The 22,051-nt window shown below is 47.4% G+C and overlaps 1 protein-coding gene across 2 annotated transcripts; it reads left to right on the top strand.

Annotated features, from left to right (window-relative positions):
• The first annotated feature begins 5,621 nt into the window (after window positions 1-5,621).
• Window positions 5,622-19,288, top strand: Cyp2u1 (cytochrome P450, family 2, subfamily u, polypeptide 1). Of its 2 annotated transcripts, none has more exons than XR_375583.4 (5): window positions 5,622-7,099; window positions 11,358-12,093; window positions 14,230-14,391; window positions 16,095-16,262; window positions 18,472-19,144. XR_375583.4 is itself a non-coding variant. In NM_027816.3 (5 exons), exons 1-5 carry the CDS (start codon window positions 6,652-6,654, stop codon window positions 18,648-18,650), a joined length of 1,593 nt encoding a protein of 530 aa, NP_082092.2. In that variant the 5' UTR covers window positions 6,552-6,651; the 3' UTR covers window positions 18,651-19,288. The 2 variants fall into 2 exon arrangements, 1 of the variants encoding a protein (NP_082092.2); NM_027816.3 differs by having other exon boundaries at window positions 6,552-7,099; window positions 11,358-11,993; window positions 18,472-19,288.
• The last annotated feature ends 2,763 nt before the right edge of the window (window positions 19,289-22,051 follow it).

The following is a 22,051-nucleotide window of genomic DNA, read 5'->3' as shown; positions in this document are numbered from 1 at the left end:
ATGTCCCAGGTGCCTGGAAGTAAATATCTGCCCCTAGACTTCCCCTATTTCCTCTCCAACCCTCCCCCAGGTTATGGTTTTGCCTTTATAAGCCTGCTGGAAAATAGGGTTGGAGTCAGACTCCTCTACCCCTGCATGGTGTATGGGTCTCGACCTCAGCATGCTGGTTTGTGTGCCATTAAAACCTCGTGTGTATGCAGCAAGCTTGACTGTTGTGGCTTTCTGGGCTCGTGATCCCTGAGACTTGAGTGAGGGTCTCCCTTCGGGGGGGTCCAACATGTGGGGGCTCGTCCGGGATTTGATGACCACCCAGGAGTCATAACATCACTTGGAGGTAAGGCGTTGTGTCTGTCTTATCTGTATTTCTGTCTGTCTGAATTCTGGCGATCACAGTTTCAGTTTTGCGGACGTTCGTTTGAATTGGCACTCTGGGAGGGAGTGTGGAGTGGATAAGAATAGACGTATTCAGGTGTCCACCATCCATTCGCCCTGGGAGGTGTCCCAGGAAGACAGGGGGAGGGCCAGGGACGCCTGGTGTACCTCCATCTGGAGACGGGGGGGGGGGGGGGGGGGACCGACTCCCCCCCCCCCCCCCCCCCCCCCCCCGGGCAATCTGAGGCGGCAAGGGCCGCGGCCGGTTGACAGTGTCTCAGTTTTTTTCTGGTCAACTCGGAACAGGAGACAGATTTTCTCTATTTCAGTAATTGTTGTTTGTCTTGTCTTTGTCATTTGTATTATAGATTTAGAAATGGGACAGACTGTGTCTTTAGTAATAGCCCATCTGGCCCCTGTAAGGGCCAGTACTGTAATCCCATAGTTATAAAATTTACAGAACAAGGAAAACGGAATACTACCTGGATTAAGGGAAACAATTGGGGGCTCCGATTATATGCTGTGGGATACGATCATGGGCTAAATTTTAGAATTTGCCTAAAGATTGAGAGTCCTCCTCCCAGGCCGGTGGGCCCTAACCTAGTTCTGCCTAATTCTCCCCCAAAACCCCACCTCTGCCAGTCCCATTACTTCCCACTCAAGTCCCTGTCTATACTGGTGTAATCCCTTATCAGGAGACCACCACACCTCTTCTTTTGGGAACAGGAGATCATATGCTCACTTTGCTAGACAGGGCCTTCAGTGCGCTAAACTGCACCAACCCAAATGTGACCCGCTCATGTTGGCTCTGTTTTGCTTCTAGTCCTCCCTATTATGAAGGCATAGCCCAGATACGGTCTTACAATCAGACCTCAGATCATTCAGCCTGTTCCTGGGTAGATGGACATAAGTTGACCCTCTCCGCAGTTTCTGGAGAGGGCCTCTGCCTAGGTAAGGTCCCCCAGGGACATAGATCCCTCTGTAACCAGACCATCTCCACACTGTCCGCGGATAAAGATCTATACATAGCTCCCCCCTCTGATTCAGAATACCCAAGATACAATTCACAGACTACATGAAGCTCAAGAAGGAAGACCAAAGTGTGGGTGCTTCAGTCCTTCTTAGATCATTCCTAATGATTCCAGAAGTGTTCTTCCTTCCTGCCTTTCCGTAGCCTGTTCTGTTCCTGACCACCTGGGCCAGTTCTGCCAGCTCTGGGATGTCATATGGACAAAGAATACAATATATCCTCTGCTTTTGATCAAGCGTCTTCACTCAGCATGATGGTTTTGTTGAGATTTATCCGTGCTGTGGGGTGCATCATGATTTCTTTCTTTTTACTGCTGACCCTGGTTGTAGGACACTGACCTGTTTGACTTTGGAATCAAACAAGATATTCGTCCCAATCCTGGCACAACTCTGTCCAAATAAAACTGGACTCTCTTACTTCTGAAATTCTGCTTTTACATTGAGATTTAAGTGTTTAAGGGAAGGGAGGGCACTGGCTACATCTCCTCAAGACCCATCACAGTAAGTATGTGCAACCAACAGTTGAGAGATGGATAAAAATGGTACCCAGTGAAGATGGGGAGGTCTGTTTGGCCATCATATAAAACAATAAAGGCTACATAGAGCAAACGTACTTTGGCCAGGCTTAGCCTTGGGAAGTGTTGGCAGGGTTTCCAATGGGTAACAATACTGCCAGAAGATGAAAAATTACACAGAGACTTACTAATTTTATTATGGCTTAGGCCTTAGCTTAGGCTACCTGCCAGCTAGCTCTAATTAACTTAATTAACCCAACTAATCTAGTCCATGATCCTCCATGTGGCTTGCTACTTCTCTCTCACTTCCTGTACTTCCCACCTCCTCCACATCCCTCTGGTGAATCTTCCTGCCTCTGTTTCTTCTCCCAGAGACCCTCTCTCAGCCAGGAAGACCACTTCCCTTTTCTGCCTAGATACTGACCGTCACATCTTTATTAAGCCAATCAGCAAGTGAGAAAGGTGTACGTTTACATAAACACTGAGGCAGGGGATGAGCCATAAGAATAGCAATACCAGTTGGGCAGTGGTGGCTCACGCCTTTAATCCCAGCACTTGGGAGGCAGAGGCAGGTGGATTTCTGAATTCAAGGCCAGCTTGGTCTACAGAGTGAGTTCCTGGACAGCCAGGGCTACACAGAGAAACCTTGTCTCAAAACAAAACAAAACAAAACAAAACAAAACAAAAGAAATTTTAAAAAATTTAAAAAAGAAAAAGAAAAAGAATACCAAATAATGGGGCCAGCACTCAGCTCTCTGCTGTTAAAGCAATCAATAATTGCTAATACAGAGAGAACCTTAGCAGGCAGCACACTGAGCTCCAGGTATTAAGGCCTCAGCAACTTAATGACCAGGGACCACGCAGTAGATAGAGGGCTGGTGGTTTCCTTCACTCCTTATATTTGGTGCAGGTATCATCATCTCAATCTACAGCCCATGAAGGCATGGGAGGTTATGCATCTAAAGAAGTATGCAGACGGTCATGGTGGCACACACCCTCATTTCCAACTCTTGGGAAGCAAAGACAGGTGGATCTCTGTGAGCTCAATTCCAGCCTGATCTACATACTTAGTGACAGGCCAACCAGAGCAGTAAAGAAAGACTCTGACTGAACAAAGAAAAAGAAAAAAAAAAAAAGTAACATATGTATAGCCCGCATTTAAAGGAGTACATCAAAGCAAACAATAAGAACTTAAAACAGAGCATGTGTTGCGGTAACAGCCAGTGCTGTTGTACAACTAAATAGTATTAATAGCGTTTCTGCTCTCTCTTTCAATTGGTATTTTACAAAACCTCCTTAATCCCTGAATCCAATCTGTTCTTGCTCACTGACCTTGGAAAGATATGATGTATGGCATGTACTTCTCTGAGGATTTACAAACCAGTTGCACAATTGTGGTTTTACAAATGAAGTAATTTAACACTACTCCTGATAACAATCTTACTTAGATATTTTTCGTATACAGTTACCAACAGCTTAGGCCAAAGCCCACGTAAAACAAGAAGGATTTCCGAAGGCAACTGACTGGTTTAAAATCATATTTGGATAAAACCGATCATTTTCCTGAACGCTGTCACCATCTTTCTTCCTTCCTTACCCAAGACTCTTCCCTGATCTCTTCCTGTACTGTTCTGGGTCTTAACTCTATTGATCTGCTTAAAGGGGAAGATGTAACAGTGTTGTGTAACAGTTTCCTCCAAGATTAAAACATTCTATCCTGCAGGGAGCTCCTTAAACAGGAAGGTAAATAACTCAAAATAGCTTTAGGAAGTCCCTGAAACTGACCAGATTCACTAAGCCCCTCCCTGCTAGCATGAGCAATAAAGAAGCAAAAGAGCCAAGCTTCTGAGAAGACTTGCAGTCCAGACCAGGGGTCTGGAAGAAGTAGAGACCAGCCAAGCTGGCTGGAACAGGTTTAGACCATCTAAGGCACCTTCAAAGGACGTTCTCAACCTATTGAGCTACCTCCACCCTGTGCAGTGTACTCCAGGTTCCCAGTGTGTGTGAGTTGTCACTCATGCTATGGTGGGCTTTGGTGATGCAATGGTCTCTTAGTCACTTCTACTCCTATAAGTAACCCCTCACCCATATTGGTGTCTGTCATTCCAATAAAACTCATAGATTCACTAAATTGGAATTTGGTGTTATCAGTACATTAGTCTGTCATGGGTTCCCTGTCTGGAATGAGAAGATGTGTGTGCTATGTCTCCCTAGGAAAAGTTTTGTCACAGAACAAGCAGAAAAATGTCCCTTTACCTGGTAAGAATGTCCTTTATTTAATTGGGGGGGGGGGCGGTCCATCCCTAAGAAGCTGCATGAGTCATAGTTAAGGTTTTCCCAGTGTTGGGAAGACCATCGTGGCTTTTTAAATGAATTTATAGGATTGCTACCAAGGGCTATAGATAAGGTGGCTCAATAACAGGAATTTACCTCCCATAGTTCTGGAGGCCTGAAGTCAAGATCAAAGTCTTTCTGGCTTCTGAGGCTGGGGCTGACTTCTTGCTAAGTCCTCAAATGGCCTTCCATGCCCTAGTCTCTTCATAGTCTCCAGTCATACTGGATTAGGACCTACTCAACTTGACCTTAGACTACTCACACAGCCTCATTTTAGCTTCATTACATTGGATACTATCCTTCCTAGAAATGTGGGTCATATTCTCAGGTATTGGGGATTGGTTCTTTATGAACTGGGACATACAGGTATAAGTCAACTTTCTATCTGTCATACAGAGCTATTAATGAAAGTAAGAGAATAGTTAGGAAACATCATAAGCACAGTTACATCTCACACAAGAGAGGGCAGTTGTCAGTTTTTAAATTAGGTCAATGTTCAATCATCCCGAGAATTAGCTGCATGTATGCCCTGTGATGGTTCTAGGAGAGGTGAAAGGAGGAGCCCCTTTGAAAGATCTAAATCTCAGCTGAAGGCAGAATTTCAATGGTTAGAGAGTCCAGTTTTATTTGGACAAAGTTGTACAAGGATTGGAAGGGCTCTCTTAATTCCAACTGTGTTAGGAAAAAGGGGAGGGGGATTCATTTCACCGAGTATCATTCAGTTGCAAAAGTATAAGAAGATATTTTTTTCCCCCTTAGGAATGGCCAGAATCCAAGCTAGGAGACTGGTGAACCGGATGTGTTCATAGCCTCTAATATTTTGGCAAAGAATGTGACTGCTCCCCGAGGGTGACTAAAGAACTTGCCTGAGGTTAAATTTAAGAGAAAGTGACTAATTTTTTTGCAGAGAATATTTCAAAGAGGGGGCACGCGGCAGCAGTCTGGGTGTTTGGTGGCAGGGAAGAGGCAGAAGATAAGACAAATGGGTCGGATAGATTCCTGCTGTGCCATGAAAAAGGGGGACTAAACAGCTTAAGATAATTTGTGAATTGAGCTCACCCGATAGTAGTGGGTTAGAGAATGGCATAAAGAGAAGGAAATGCCGTATTGGAGACTGCATCTGCCAACAAGCAGCTGGAAAGTGTATGTGTGCTCTGGGGAGAGTACAGTACTCCTGTGATCGCACCCAACAGTGGAAGCGTAAACAGGGGGCTTCCAATTAAGGCTGGACTGTGAGTTACAGGAGCGGCCAGTTGCAAGACAGTAACAAGATAATAATGAACATCTTAATGTCTTATACTCGGAAATCTTGTTTAAAGTCACACAAGAAAAGGAATCTGATAAGGGTTAATTACTGGAAATGTGACAGGGGCTTTTGTAGTTTGTGGAGGGGAGAAGGAAGAATGTATTTGTGTACTTTACTAACTACGGCAAAAGCAGTAGAGAACAGTAGATATTTTTTAAAAACCCACATAATAGGAAAAGAAGTCACCACCCTTCAAGCTTTGGTCATATTTATAACGCACCATAGTGTTCAAATTCTGTGTGGTGTGTGCGTGTGTTTGTTGGGAGGGAGTGATCTAACACAGGAACCAAACGTGGATCACAGGTGAAGCACTTCCCTACCACAAGCATGGGCTAGAATTTGACCCCCTCCCCCAGCATGGTAGTATATGTCTTTAATATGTGAATTCTGGAGGCAGATGTAGGTGGATCTCTGAATTGGTAGCCAAACTGGTCTACATAAGGAGTTCTAGGCTATCAAGATTCAAATAAAAGTAGAAAATAGAAATAAGAATAGAAAAATTAAAATAGAAAAAAAAGGGGGGGGGGCATCGACAATTCTAGGGAGAGTCTAACCGAGAGAAACCACAACATCTGGCCTGTAAATGACAGGAAGGTAAAGCACTCTGGAGCCATCCCCAGATGTTGGAATATCCACACATCACATTGTTGGATACTAGCTCAGCATTTCAGGTCTTGTCTAAGGCTAATTAATAAAGCAGTCACCCAGCCCGGGTTCTCTGAGTGTTTTGATATAGTCAGGCCATATGCAGAAACCCACAGAAAGCTCACACCCCCTGGAGGAGCCTGCTGCTGCTAGTGCACTAAACTGGCAAAACAAACAAACAAACAAACAAACAAACAAACAAAACCCCACTCAGGACAGCTCAGCTGTGCTGCGAGAGACCACTCGTCACCACCAGCCGTCCCGTAGGACGTCCCGCCCCCACCTTATGCAGGAGCAGCTGACTGGAGGATCCCGAGAGGGGCACGCGGCGCAGCCAATCGGAAGGGCGTGCCTTGCCCTGCCTCGCGGTTGACCTTGAGTCATGTAGCCGGCTACTGTCGCGGTGCCGGCGCGTCTGCAGCGGAGCTAGATGCAGGCGGTACCTGGGACATGTCCTCGCTCGGGGACCAGCGTCCCGCGGCAGGGGAGCAGCCGGGAGCTAGACTGCACGTGCGGGCGACAGGAGGCGCGCTGCTACTTTGCCTGCTGGCGGTGCTGCTAGGCTGGGTTTGGCTGCGGCGGCAACGCGCCTGCGGCATCCCTCCGGGGCCCAAGCCTCGGCCACTCGTGGGTAACTTCGGGCACTTGCTGGTGCCGCGCTTTCTACGACCGCAGTTCTGGCTGGGCTCGGGCAGCCAGACGGACACGGTGGGCCAGCATGTGTACCTGGCCAGGATGGCCCGTGTCTATGGCAACATCTTCAGCTTCTTCATCGGCCACCGTCTGGTGGTGGTCCTCAGCGACTTCCACAGCGTGCGCGAGGCGCTAGTGCAGCAGGCTGAAGTGTTCAGTGACCGCCCGCGGATGCCGCTCATCTCCATCATGACCAAGGAGAAGGGTGAGCGCGCCGCGGGCTCAGGATCCCCAGGCGGCAGGACCTGCGTCATGACCAGCATAGGGGATAGAGGACGGAGGCGTGGCTTTCTAGTGTGCGATTAAAGTGGGAGACACACTGGAAAGTGAGGGAGGTGTGGGCACCAAACTGTAAAATAAGGACCACCCACCCCGGAAGCCTTCCTTTGTCCCAAGTGAGGCCTTCTCACGCATAGGTCTGATCTCAACGTTTCTAAACATTGGCTGTGTTAGGAAAAGGGGGAGGGGGATTCATTTCACCGAGTATCATTCAGTTGCAAAAGTATAAGAAGATATTTTTTTCCCCCTTAGGAATGGCCAGAATCCAAGCTAGGAGACTGGTGAACCGGATGTGTTCATAGCCTCTAATATTTTGGCAAAGAATGTGGCTGCTCCCCGCGGGTGACTAAAGAACTTGCCTGAGGTTAAATTTAAGAGAAAGTGACTAATTTTTTTGAGAGAATATTTCAAGATAGCCAGTCTGTTCCCAGAGCCCGTGTATATCTCCCTCGGCAGACACAGGGTCTCGATCTCCTATTCTCCAGCCACCTGTCAATCCTGTGTTCTGTCTTCAGACACTGAAGTACAAGACTGAATCCATTGTGGGTGGCATATATATGCTTCGGTTCAGGAGAGTGGCCCCCTGACTTCATACTTTGATATCCCCTCCCTCACCCCATTTCTAATTTTGCCTTGGAAACTCCCCATGTAAGGCCTCAGAAAGCTCTGGAATTGGAGGCACCTGTAATGGGGAGGGCAGGTGTGAGCACTGGGCTGGAGCACGGAGAGCTTGACTGCTATATCAAGGGTAGTTAGTTCTTGTTCCTAAGGCCACTCCAGCCTCTGCAGAAAACAGAAGTTGGATGCGCTGAATTGCGTGCACCTTAGTGGCCTCTTGGCTAGAGTTGGGTTCAAGATGAAGGGTGTATGACAGCCACTGTGTAAGATGCTTCTGATTTAAGACAGGGATCTGTAAACGTTCACTCTGAATGAAATTTAGAGTAAGGATACACAACTAATCTGGCCACTGGTGAAGGAAGACCAGGAAATCTCTCTTGGCTTAAACCTCCAGCGTTCTGCCCTCTCTTCATCTGATTTAAGTGACAACTCAAGTTTATAGCCATCGGCCACAGTAAACAGACTACCAGTGTTCTGGGTCGTGTTCAGACCCCAAGGCAGGAGAATCACCTTGGCATTCTGGCTACCAGCCTAGCAGCGAGCTGATTCAGTAAGAGGCAGTCGACAGAGTAAGGCCGAGAGTGACAGATCGGGACACATGGAGGCCCTTCTCTGGCCTCCTCATGCACCTGCCTATGGGTTATACACCCTCAACCCCACCCCAGTTATCTATATGAAAAAAAATGTATTTTTATCTCACTGGAATTATAGGTAAGTCATAGAGAATTAATTAAAAATGAAGAAAATAAAAAATCTGGGGCCTGGAGAAATGGCTCATGTGATTGAGAGCATTTGCTATTCGTCCAGAGGGCCTAGGTTCAGTTCCCAGCATCCACAAGGCCCTGCCTAACTTTCTGTAACTCCAGTTCTGGGGGATCCAGCAGACTCTTCTGGTCTCTGTAGGCACCAGGCACACATATAGTACACATACATACATTCAGATAAAACATGCAGAGATGGGGCTGGCAAGATGGCTCAGTGGTTAAGAGCACTGGCTGTTCTTCCAGAGGTCCTGAGTTCAAGAGCCAATAACCCACATGATGGCTCACAACCATCTGTAATGGGATCCGATGCCCTCTTCTGGTGTGTCTGAAGAGAGCAATGGTGTACTCATATTCATAAAATAAGTAAGTAAATATTTTTTAAAAACATACAAAGTAAAAATAAATCTTAAAAAATGTTTTCAAAGTCAGCATTTTAAATTTTTATAAGAAAATGGTGTGTTTCTGAATCCTTGGTAGGAAGGGATTTCTAAAATAAGACCTGTAGCATAAATCATAAAGAAAAGGACCTGTAGACAGGCACAGTGGCACAGCAGCACTTGGAGGGGTTGAGGCAGGAGGATTGCCACAACTTCAAGGACAGCATAGACTTCAAAATAACACTCTATCTTTTAAAAAGCGAGAGAAGTCTTCATGTGGACTGGAGAGATGGCTCGGGTTAGCACATACTGCTCTTTCAGAGGTCCTGAGTTCAGATCTCAGCTTCCAAGATAGGTGCCTCCAACCACCTTTAGCTCCAGCTGCAAGGAATCCAATGCCCTCTTCTGGCTTCTGTGTGCATGTGGGAGTGCGTGCACACGCGCGCACACACACACTCGTGATAAATCAGTGTTTTTTAATCTACTTGTGGTATCTTTAAAACTTATGCTTATCAAGTAATACTATTAAAAGCAAAAACTAACTCATGTAATGAGAGAGAGAGGAGGTTTCACCTATGCACTTACACTATATAGAAAGAAAATCTCCACACAGCACACATTAGGTAAGGTAAGTGTGACATCTGGAATAAGAGCCCCATCAGTGACCTGGGTAAAGCCACTCTGACCTACACTGACAATCACGGAAGTGTGAATGAAAATCACTTGAGATACAGTTTCTCCCTCTAGTGGCCAAACTAGAATATTACAAGTATCAAGAGGCAGCCGTTCAAAACATGGTGATGTTCATATACTCGTGGCCGTCCTTTTTCTCCATTCTAAATCTACTTAAGACAGTAATTTGGCAGTGACTATTCATGTGATGATACCCATATTTTATGGCTCGTCACTGCGCCCTTAGTGATGTCTGTAAAATGTGAAGAAAGTCCATATTCAACCCTGGGTCCATCCATAGAGATGTTTATTTTGAAATGATCTCTTTTCCCCTGTTGCTGGGGATTGAACCCAGGGCTTTGTGAATGCTAGTAGTAGTAGTTTGTGCTGTACTGCTGAGCTGACCCCTGACCCTTGATTACAGAGGAACTTACAGTATAAAAGAACCAACAACAGAACTGGTCTTTCTCTCTTTCTTTTTTTTTTTTTAATTTTATTTTTATTTATTTAAATTTTTTGTTGTTTTTTGAGACAGGGTTTCTCTGTATAGCTCTGGCTGTCCTGGAACTCACTCTGTAGACCAGGCTGGCCTCGAACTCAGAAATCTGCCTGCTTCTGCCTTCCAAGTTCTGGGATTAAAGGCGTGCGCCACCGCTGCCCGGCTCCATCTTTCATTCCCAACTGAATATTGCACACCACACGCTAAGGATTCAGAACATGGCGTCGGCAGTTTGAATGTTGACTGACCCCCGTGGGCTCATGTGTTTCAATATTTGGTCCTAACTTGTGATAGTAGTTTGGGAAATTGTAGAACTCTTAGAAGGTCAGACCCAGCTAGAGGAAGCTGGTCCCTGGGCCTTGTGTGTGGATTATAGCCGAGCCCTGGCTGTGGTCCAAACTTTGTGCTTCCTGGCAAAGGCGTGAGCAGTTTCCTATTAGGTGTTTATTCACAGCAAAAAGCAAAGTATCCAGTGTGGAGGGGACGGGAGATGTGTGACCTACACAGCTTTGGAGTTGACCTGCCTCGGGCCACTGGGGAAGGAAGAAAGGACAGACATGTAGAGCAAAGCTGGGACCCGCTGGGCAGCACAGTCTGATGGGGATGCTCAAGCGGCAGCCTAGAAACAACTCCACGCACGTTTATTGTATGCACGTGGACCGAGGAGGCCGGGTTACTGTCTACAGTTGAGCAAGGGAGGCAGGATCAGCTCTTCTTGGTAGGAGAGGTCTCTACAGAGGTGCAAGCTCAGGCTATAAACCTCAGGAAGGAGGAAGCTGCGCTCAGTGCTTTCTGCACGCGCTGTCAGCATCCACACGTGGACCAGAGGAAGGTTCTGCCTTTCTTTGAATCTGATGTGGGGGTGAGGGCCTTGCTATCACTTAGCTTGAGGGACCCTTAACACGGCCATGTTCATGTCAGCAGCACAGGCTTGCTCAGGACTTCATCCGACCCCCATGGTGGTCGATGTATGCGTTGGGGTCAAATAGGACGCAGCCATCGGGAATCCGGATGAGTCCAGGCTCCTACTGTGTGCAGCACTGTGCCAGGAGCTGGGCTTTGAAGGTTTTCTAAGCCTGAATCTACTGTTGTGAAATCGAAAGATACTTAAGTGCACAAGAATTTTAGGCACTGCCTCTATCTGCATCTGAACATTGGCCTAGAGACTTGAAAATACAGACTATGCCTCCCCGGTGGCTCCCATTCGCTATACCCAGGCCTTGCTCTCACCCTCCCTCCCCTCTGTCCTTGCAGGAATCGTGTTTGCACACTATGGTCCAATTTGGAAACAGCAGAGGAGATTCTCCCACTCGACGCTTCGTCATTTCGGTCTGGGCAAGCTCAGCCTGGAGCCCAGGATCATCGAGGAGTTTGCATACGTGAAAGAAGCCATGCAGAAGCACGGGGAGGCCCCCTTCAGCCCCTTCCCAATCATCAGCAATGCCGTCTCCAACATCATCTGCTCCCTGTGCTTCGGCCAGCGCTTCGATTACACCAACAAGGAGTTTAAAAAGGTGTTGGATTTCATGTCCCGGGGGTTGGAAATCTGCCTGCACAGCCAGCTCTTCCTGATCAACATATGCCCCTGGTTTTACTACCTCCCCTTTGGTCCATTTAAGGAGCTAAGGCAAATCGAAAGGGACATATCCTGCTTCCTGAAAAACATCATCCGAGAGCATCAAGAGTCTCTGGATGCCAGCAACCCTCAGGACTTCATAGACATGTACCTTCTGCACATGGAGGAAGAGCAGGGAGCCAGCAGGCGCAGCAGCTTCGACGAGGACTACCTGTTCTACATCATTGGGGACCTCTTCATCGCCGGCACTGACACCACGACCAACTCTCTGCTCTGGTGCCTGCTGTACATGTCACTGAACCCCGACGTGCAAAGTAATTGGTGCATTTGTTCTTAACTCAGGGTAAAGGCAGGTTCTTTGAACCCAGTCACGGACTCTGTGATCTGCTGGCCCCGGAGCACCCATGTGTCCAGGTTGGAAAAACGCAGTAAACACTTGTATTCTATAGGGAGTTCGAGAGGTGAACAGCGGCGAAGCCTCGGGTTTCTAGACAGACTAGCGTCATAGCTTGCCCACCCCTGTTTAATCTCCCTGTCCAGTTCCCTTTGAAACCTGTGAAAGTGAAGGCCGTTAGAGAAGTGGCGTGTAGAGAGGGCTAAGGGAGTCTATTGCTCATCCATACCTTCATCTCGTTTTGAACACAGAGAACGCAAGCCCAAGAGTCAGCAGAAGTCACAGCCAGTGCCACCACAGTGGACAGCCAGTGGCGGGGGCTGAGTAAGGGAACGTGGTATATTGCTTTCAGCAGCAGCTCTAGCTATTTATTCACTACAAACTTAGTCACTTAAGCAAACCCGAATTTATAACAAATCTATATTAGAAGTGTGACAAATGCTTCACTGAACTGAAGACTGGGGTGTGAGCCAGGCTTGCGTTGCCCGCTGGAGGCCCCAAAGGGGAATTCTCTCCTTGCTATTTTCAGCTTCTTTGACCTGGTGGTCCTCTCTCCATCTTCAGAGCCAGCAGAGCTGTAGCCCTCAGGCCATGCTTCCGTATTCACATCTTCTTCTGACTGAAGTCGGTTAGGCAAGGCCATCTGATTTTAAAGCCCATGCGGTTTGGTGATAGGCGCATGTCCTAAGAATATGTCACTAGATGGTTTCACTATGTGCAAGCATCACAGAGTACACTTAAACTGACATAACCGTAGTGTCACTAGGCAATATAACCTCACAGGGCCATCTTGTTGATGTGGTCAGTGGTTGACTAAAGTGTCACCATATAGCATATAACTGTGCTTGGATGGAGATGCACTCAATAGTCCAGGATATGTCCCCATGCTTAGTACAGTCCCTTCAGCTATGTGTGTCAGTTGGATATGATTTTCAAGTATCCCCCCAAAGGTTCATGTGCTACAAGTTTGTGCCTTTGAGGTACCCACAGCAAGATTGTTTGTCATAGGACTTTTTAGAGCTCACTCTCGAGACCAAGATTCTTGAGGAGTTTGAGTGTCCCTCGCATCCTCAATCAGGTTGATGTAGTGCTTCCAGGAACTGAGTTCATGCCCATAAGAGGGAGTTAGCAGAAAAGGGGCAGCCTGGGCCCCTGAGTGCCTCTGGATTCTTGTTTGCCATGTAACATCTCTCTCACACACATGGTGTCACCATGGTGTCTGCCACACTCTGATGTAACCCAAGAGGGGTTTCTGAAACAGTGAGTTAAGGTTTTGTGTGTGTGTGTGTGTGTGTGTGTGTGTGTAGCACCCAGCTTTGTTTTCAGTTGTAGAGATTGGAAACAAAGACACTTGAAGATATCTTATTTGCAAGGCGCCAGAGGATGGAGTTACGAACTTCTTGAAGCGTCCACTTTTCTTTTCTTACCACAGACCTCATTGTGGCCATCTGCTTTAAGTAGCTACTACTAAGCAACACATTATCCCCAAAAATTTGCTGCTTAATCACACCAGCTTTATGATTTTAGAAAGTCTTTGAGGGGTACATGTACATGAACCCAGTGTTAACCAGTTTTTCAATGCTGTAACAATGCGTGATTGATAATTAACTGACAAGAGAAGTATGTTGTCTGGTGGTTGCAGCTCATAGCCAGCTGTCTCGGTGACAGTGGGGCCTGTGGTAAGGCAGTGGATTGTGGTAGGGAATTTCCTCAGGGTGGATGCAAAAGAGAAGGAAGGGGGAAGTGCGCTTTCTCCTCGGTTCTCCCACAGGGTCCCCCCTCATAATGTCACCACTGTAGAGAACAGACCTGCAACCACAGGCTTTAGAGGGTCATGCTCAACTGCAGCAACCCCAAAGGTCTGGTTTGCTGGCTATGATTTTGGACTTTTGCAGGGTGTTACAGCGTAGAGAGTCACATGAGCACGGAACGCTGCGTGCCCTGGAATCCAGAGGGCTGTTTCTTTTGCACAATCTCTTCTGCTGTCCATCAAAGCTCCAGTGTGGCAGGGCCCCACCCCCAGTGGCTTGCTGTCTCTGCCAAGCCTGCATCCAGCCACCGCGCCAACGGATGCCTTGATGGGGAGAGTCTGTATAAACAGCGCTGGCTCAACTCTCCCAGCCTTATCTCTGGTTTATTCTTCCCTTCCTGCACAGAAAAGGTTCATGAAGAAATTGAAAGGGTCATTGGCTGTGACCGTGCACCTTCCCTCACGGACAAGGCCCAGATGCCATACACAGAGGCCACCATCATGGAGGTGCAGCGGCTGTCCATGGTGGTGCCGCTCGCCATTCCTCACATGACCTCGGAGAAAACAGGCAAGTCCGGAGCCTCCCTTCTCTGCAGATCCCTGAGGGAATCCTCCGAGTGGAGAGGGGTGTGGCCACATCAGAAAGGTCCTGGGTTGTTTCTACCTTATCACTGGTTCAGGGACTATAGTCCTTACCAGTAGCCCTCTGGCCTCCAGTATCCACACACTTATACCACAGCGCAAACGATGTTGTCCTTCTAGTCAGCTGTCCCGCAGAAGAGACTTGGAAGATCCAGACTAAATGTGGACTTAAGCATGTTAGCTAGAGCTTAGGCCCTTTGGTTTTTTTTAAAAATTCTGCAGGCAAAATGTAATTATTTAAAAACTGGAACGCTCCAGCCTGATTCTAGGGGTCACCAGCTCTAACCTATCAGCTGCTGAGAAAGATGTCCATGTATGTGGTGAGTCCAGGATGTCGCTAAAGCGCCCCTTCATAAGGCAGAGTGCTACCCAGCTGTCATCCTAGCACTTGGGAAACTTCAGCAGGAGAATCGTGCCTTCAGAGGTAACTCTGTTTCAGAGAGACAGAGATAAGAGGCTGATGGGGAGGGTGAAGTTTAAGGCTTCTAGAGACAGCCCAGTATGCAAAGTAGATGCTCTGAGAAGAGCCCAGCCCCTGGGGATATTGGTTAGCCTGTCCAACGATGCTGGTGATGGGGAAGCAGAGCTCTTTTCTCTTAATTCGCCATCTCCTTCATGCAGTGTGGACACAAAGGCCTGTAGGTGGCTCCCTTCTGTGCTGGGCAGTTTTATGTCAACTTACCACAGGCTAAAGTCATCTGAGAGGAGGGAGCCTGAATTAAGGAGATGCCTCTGTGGGATTGGGCTGTGGGCAAGCCTGTAGGGCAGTGGGTCTCAGGCTTCCTAATGCTGGGACCCTTTAATGCAGTTCCTCGTGTTGTGGAACTAAAACTATATTTGTCGCTACTTCATAACTGTAATTGCGATATGGCTATAAATAAAGATAAGGTAATAAAAAGTCCTGATATTTCTGATGTCCTGGAACTCACTCTGTAGACCAGGCTGGCCTCGAACTCAGAAATCCGCCTGCCTCTGCCTCCCAAGTGCTGGGATTAAAGGCGTGTGCCACCACCGCCCAGCCAGAGCATATTCTTAATCAGTGATTGATGGGGGGCACCCAGCCCGTGGTGGGCGGTGCCATCCCTGGGCCGGTGGCCCTGGGTTCTATAAGAAAGCTGAGCAAGCCAGGGGAGACAAGCCAGAGAACAACACCCCTCCATGGCCTCTGCATCAGCTCCTGCCTCTCCGGAGTTCCTGCCCTGACTTTCTTCCATGATGAAGTATAAGGGAAATAAACCCTTCCCTCCTTGTTGTTCATGCTGTGTCTACACAGCAGTAGCAGCCCTAGCTAGGTCACAGTCTATGTAAATGTTAAGAATATATAAATCTTGGGGAATGTTAACCTAGAATGCTTTAGTGTTTCCTCGTAAGTTTTAGTGGCCTGACTTGGCTCATTGATTCAACACCTAGTCCTGCCACTCCTGTCTCAGGCTGGGTCTGGGCTGGAGCAGAGAGACAGGATCAGAGATCTTTGATAGGATCTTGTCCCTCCCCTCAGAGACCTCAGAATTTAGTCTCAGCCAGCTACTGTGTTAGTAGGTGACCATTTCCTCCCTGGAAACAGTGATGTTGGAAGAGAACTTTTAGTGGACGTACAGTACTGACTCCGTTCTTGTCTGTTGTCTGCAGTCCTCCAAGGGTTCACCATTCCCAAAGGCACAGTGGTCCTAATCAACCTGTGGTCAGTACACAGAGACCCAGCCATCTGGGAGAAGCCAGACGACTTCTGTCCTCATCGATTTCTGGATGACCAAGGACAACTTTTGAAAAGAGAAACTTTTATTCCTTTTGGGATAGGTCAGTTAAAGCTTGGTTTTAATTTGTTTTTCACTTTATCATTGGTGTGTGTGTGTGTGTGTGTGTGTGTGTGTGTATACAGGCATGTTTGAGATGTGTATGTGTGAGTGTAGGTACCGGGTTCAGAGGACAATGTCAAGGAATCAGTTCTTGCTACTGAGTTGCCTTGCTGACCCAACCTTTTTGTTTGTTTGTTTGTTTCAAATAAATAAAAAAAAAAAAAACAAAAGCATGGCTATGGACAGCAGTGACTTGGTGTCTGTTTGCCTTGCATGCATGAGTCCTAAGTTCCATCCCGAGCAGACAAAGAAAGGAGGGAGGGAGGGAGATGGGCTTAATCTTTATAACTGGAAATCTTGCCTTCCTGGTTGCTTAAGCTCTTTGGGGCCTGAGAAGTGGGAAGGCTAAGGAACTATCAAAGGTTAATTAGCTGCTTGCAAGAAACTCTGAACTCTTTTAACTCTTAAGAGGCCAGCAAGAAAGAAAAGGAAAGAGAGCAAAATTGTACACGCACATACTAACACTGGAAAAAGAAAAACAGGCTCTAAAAATCGAGTTCCAATAAGCAAGTTCCAACAGTTTCACACACACACACTGCATACGTACATACATACACATAACACATATACAACACACACACACATAAATTCATTCATATATACACACACATACATATGTACATATGGACAGACATAGACATATATACATATTTACAGTTGATGGGTAGAGCAAAGTTCTAAAGAGCTGGCTCTAACACGGTTTATTTTTGCTTCTAGCTTTTTATAGCTTTTCAGCTAACAGTTCTCTATGTAAGAAAAGATTACCTCATAGATAAAATGTTACAAAGAGGGGGTGACAGCAGGATGATGTTGATAATAAATTCAAAGCAGTTGTCTTATCTGTGACTTATTCTATAAACTCACTGTAAGTGCAGAGCAATCGTTTTATATATTTATGGCCTTGCTTTATCATAGTGCACACCTGTGGCCTCATCCTTGGACCTGACCTAGAATGAATGTTTTTCCTTGATCACAAATCTGTCCCAAGCCTACTTCTCTTCCTAGTGCAGTTCACATGCTTGTAGTGTGTGAAAGCTCGCTGTACTCCTTTTTGTGATATTCTAAGAGAAGGGGGCACATTCTACTCTTGATTCTAACTTTATCATCTTTCTGGCAAAACAAGTCAAACCATCTCCTTAGACTTTCTATCAATTATTGTAACTTCCTAAAATTATTTGAATCAAATCAGGAATTCTATAAAAGTCACTAATTCATCTAAAAAGTATTAATACAAGAAAGTACATTTTTATATTGATTCTGTAAGAAATCTGCTCAACAGAGTAGGTAAAACCCCAGGAAACAACAGGCTTTGTCAGGTTCATGAGGGACGCGGCAGTGGCCAGCATGGACGTGCACAGCAGCAAGAACAGTCCTGGGACAAAGTCCCTGGGGTCCATGCCTCTTCAGAGCTCACCCTTCACAGCTGTGCAAAAGGATGGGCCATCTCAACGAAGCCTTCTTGCTTGCCACAGCCCTTCCTGCATGGCCCCTGCCAACTTTCAGTTTAATTACTTATTTGTTTTTGTGCACAGGAGTGTGTGTGTGTGTGTGTGTGTGTGTGTGTGTGTGTGCGCGTGCGCGCGCGCGAACGCGCTAGGGAGGAAGACAGATACTATAGCATGCATGCTATGTTAAAACAGTTGGCTCTCTCCTTCCACCATGTGTGTCCCAGGGATTGAATGTAGGTTGTGAGGCCTGAGCGAGAGCCTCGGCCATGTTACAGGCCTGAGAGCAGCTCCCGATCTGCTAGGCTGGGAGTGAAGCTCTCTCTCTCTCTCTCTCTCTCTCTCTCTCTCTCTCTCTCTCTCTCTCTCTCTCTCTCGGGTCTTTCTTTAAGTTCCCAGATTAAGGCCCACAAGGCTCCTTCTGTGGAAACAGAAGTTTCCAGAAACTTTGCTCTCACTTCCTTCCCCTTAGTCCTCCAGGTGAGGTAGGTAGGAAGACAAGGGCAGGGTGGCTGCCTCTCCGGGTCCATGCCTAGTTCCTGTCTCCATGACTAGGAGCTCAAGGGTGAACCAACTGTGGACAGATAAACTGAAGGGCACTGGCTTAGGTGGTGATTTTACTTTAAAACTCTACAGACCGGGTAGCCACTTGCTACAAAAGAACAGGGTGTGTCCTAACTGTTCCTTGTCTGATCTCACTTGTAGGGAAGCGGGTGTGTATGGGAGAGCAGCTGGCCAAGATGGAGTTATTCCTGATGTTCGTGAGCCTGATGCAGACTTTCACCTTTGCGTTACCTGAGGGTTCCGAGAAGCCTGTCATGACTGGGAGATTTGGTCTAACACTGGCCCCGCACCCTTTTAATGTAACCATCTCAAAGAGATGAAGAAGCCCCGAGAAGAGAGGCGCGGGCAGACTCCATGTACTGGTCGGTCCTAGACAGCCTTCCTATTGCTGCTGAGCATGGGCCTCGCAGTTCGGCACAGCCAGGAGAGGCTGAGTGGTGCCCACTGGCCACGGGGAAGCATGGACACTCGGTTTAGTTGTGTGGATTCCATCAGAAAGCAGTGCTTCTCATCTCTCAGCCTCCGTCATCCCATGGTAAAATGAGGTAATGAAACGTCTCTCAACTCTGAGAGGAACTGGATGCTTCATGAAGTCTGTGCTGGTGGCAGATGCTGGGCAAATCAGTAGATCTGCCTTCGGACCTCCCAAGGCCCCTCCCTGCAACATCTAGTGTCAGCACGGACACTCGGTCAGAGAGGGATGTAGGTCTAGGTTATATTGAAGTAGACCTTTTTTTTCCCCCATACTTTTTTTTTCTTTTGTATTTTTTTTTTCTGGCATAGATTCAATGTCAGTTTCTTTGGGTTTGTCTTATGAGTGTTGTTGTTGGTTTTTTTTGTTTGTTTGTTTTTTTTTGTTGTTTTTTTTGTTTTTTTTTTTTAGGGATGTGTCCCTTTTATAGAGCTAGGATGAAATGTCCCCTTGCCCAGTATGTTGAGAAAATGAAAAGCATCCTCTTGAGGTTGTTGTCCACCCGTGTGTCTGCTGTCTGTAGCCACGTGAACGGTGAGCCTGGCTGCACAGCACAGGTCTGCCCCGCGTAGGTGAGTGCAGGGGCACGATTGGGGCCCTGGATGCTAGGCTGGGGAGTGTGATAATGGAGTTGTGGGATTGGTCCGGAAGGGATTTCTCACTCAAGTGACTCAGAACCCTCCTCTCCTGCTGTGCCATCAGCCACAGTATGACTGACTTACTCTTCAAGACAAGAAGCCATTGCGTGATTAGAGGGCCCTCTCATGGCTCCTCCAAGGGCCACATGGAAATGTGGGAATGCACTGAGCATAATGGGTGGGGGCGGGGGGGGCATTGTCCCTTTTGCTGCCAGGGGTAAGGGATGGCTGGTGGCAAAGCCAGCCCACAGCCAACAGTGTGCATCTCAGTGTGCTTGTGTCTGGCCCCTCCCTCGGGTCTCCCGAGAACCGTGAAGGAACCATGGTGATGCTGAGCCTTTCTTAGAATACTGAATACTGAATGCTTTTGTGTATATGCAGTCCTCACACTGAGGAAGCTGAGGTTCTCCAGTGCTAAGGCCCAGAATTAAAAAGTGCCATCACCCACCGGGTCTCCAAGCTACTTGGCCTTGTGACTGGAGAGCACTTTCTGAGCCCCATCTCAGTATTGCCCCACGTGGTCCTGAAGCTGGCCTCCGTTACCTGTGCCCCTCTCTGCCCCAGCTGACTCCTCCGGCCAGGCTGCACGCTGCTGCCCCCTCGCCATGCCTGATTCTTGGGATGCCCAGGCAACTCGGAAGTGAGGTAGGGGAAAGCCCGCCCACGGTTTTTCACAGTCAGTCCAGGATACTTTTAAAACACAGTGTAATTTGTCCTACCTGATTCAGCCAGTGTTTAAAAATGTACTCGACTTTTGTTTATCATTTAAAGTAACCATTTTAGGCAAATCCAGGATGAGGCCTTAGCTGCTAAGACAACCCAGAATGGAAGCTTCCAGCAGCTTCGCACTGCGTGCATCCACAGGCCGCTCGCTGAGGTACCCAGGCCTACTCTCAGCTGCTTCCTGAGGGAAGGTAACAGCCGCTAAATAAAAACCTAATATGAGTAAAAAGAAACATGTGGGATATAACCAGGTGTTGAGTAATAGTTGAGTCTATATTCTTTTTTTTTTTTTTTTTTTGGTTTTTCGAGACAGGGTTTCTCTGTATAGCCCTGGCTGTCCTGGAATTCACTCTGTAGACCAGGCTGGCCTCGAACTCAGAAATCCACCTGCCTCTGCCTCCCAAGTGCTGGGATTAAACCGTGCCCCACCACGCCCGGCTTTTTTTTTTTTTTTTTTTTTTTTTGGTTTTTCAAGACAGGGTTTCTCTGTATAGCCCTGGCTGTCCTGGAACTCACTCTGTAGACCAGGCTGGCCTCCAACTCAGAAATCCGCCTGCCTCTGCCTCCAAGTGCTGGGATTAAAGGCGTGCCCCACCACACCTGTCGAGTCTATATTCTTTATATTATCCACCATTCTGTTTTCCTCTTCATAAATTATAATAACTTTCAAAATAGATGAATGGAATACATGCTAATCTGCCGGCTCCCTCAAGACTGCGTCTAGGCCAGCACACTAAAGACGAGGGGCTAAAGATGCTCACATTGTGGATAAGGTGTGGAATGGGAAATCCTGCTCGCTGTGCAGATTGTTTGTCCTAATCTGACCTCCACCTTTGCTGGCCCCTTATTCCATGACTTGCACATGGATTTCTGGACCTCCTAACCAAAGATTTCACATCGTACTTGAAAAGGACTTCCGCCTTCTCTGAGATGACATCAGAGTCCCACGATTATCCAGCAGTTTAACACCGTGCCTCACGCTGTAAAGCCATGAAAACCCCTTTACTAACACGGCTGCAGGAGGAGTTCGCTTTTCCCGAGCCCACTGCTGTTGGATGGTTTTGCAGGTCACGATTCATCTGAAATTAACCGGAGTCAGTTTTCTAATCACGAGGTCTGGACCTCATCTGTAATGAAGCTCTTGGTGATCCTATTAAACCGCTTATTTCAGTGAAGACCGTGTCAGCTCGTTTGTGTTTGTTTGTTTTCAGTTGCTTAGCAATTTTTTGTTGGTTTTACGAAATCTAAGTCAAAATGGAAGAGCAAGCAGACCTCCAGAGAGGGGGCCCACAGCGTAGCACAGGCATGTACCTACAGGCACGGTAACTCTTTTTAAAATACGCCATCAGAGTACAGTCACACTTAGAAGACATGGCTCAGGGAGATGCCCAAGCAGTCGGATTCTCTCTTATGTGTGTGAATGTTTTCTGTGTGGATTTCTGCGTGTGAATGTTTTGCCCAAATGTCCTTCTGTGCACTGCACGTGTGCTTAGTGCCCACAGGGGCCAGGAGAGAGCATCAACCCTAGAACTGGAGTTACAGGGGGTCATGAGCCCCGTGTGGGGGCTGGGAATGGAACCTGGGTCCTCAGTAAGAACAAGTGCTCTTAACTGCTGACTGAGCCCAGTTTCTTACATCTCACACCACACCCCTGTCTGTACAGATCAGAGAAGAGTGTGTCTCTCGTAAAGGCTCTCGTGGTAAATCATTGCCTGTCCCTAGAGGTTAGGCAGGATCGCTGATTACTTGAGACAATGATGCTTGAACACTGGCAGTGCTGCCTGGTACGTTTTCTGAAGTTCCCTTGTCTATTGGAAGCCCAGAGCCGTTAGCCTCCAACCCTCTTGTTGAAATGAATTAGCCAAGAAAGACGAAGCTCGTGCCAGAG

The sequence above is a fragment of the Mus musculus genome, chromosome 3 (assembly GCF_000001635.26).
Source record: "Mus musculus strain C57BL/6J chromosome 3, GRCm38.p6 C57BL/6J".
Lineage (NCBI taxonomy): Eukaryota > Metazoa > Chordata > Mammalia > Rodentia > Muridae > Mus > Mus musculus.
This window is presented reverse-complemented; position numbering and strand designations above follow the sequence as displayed.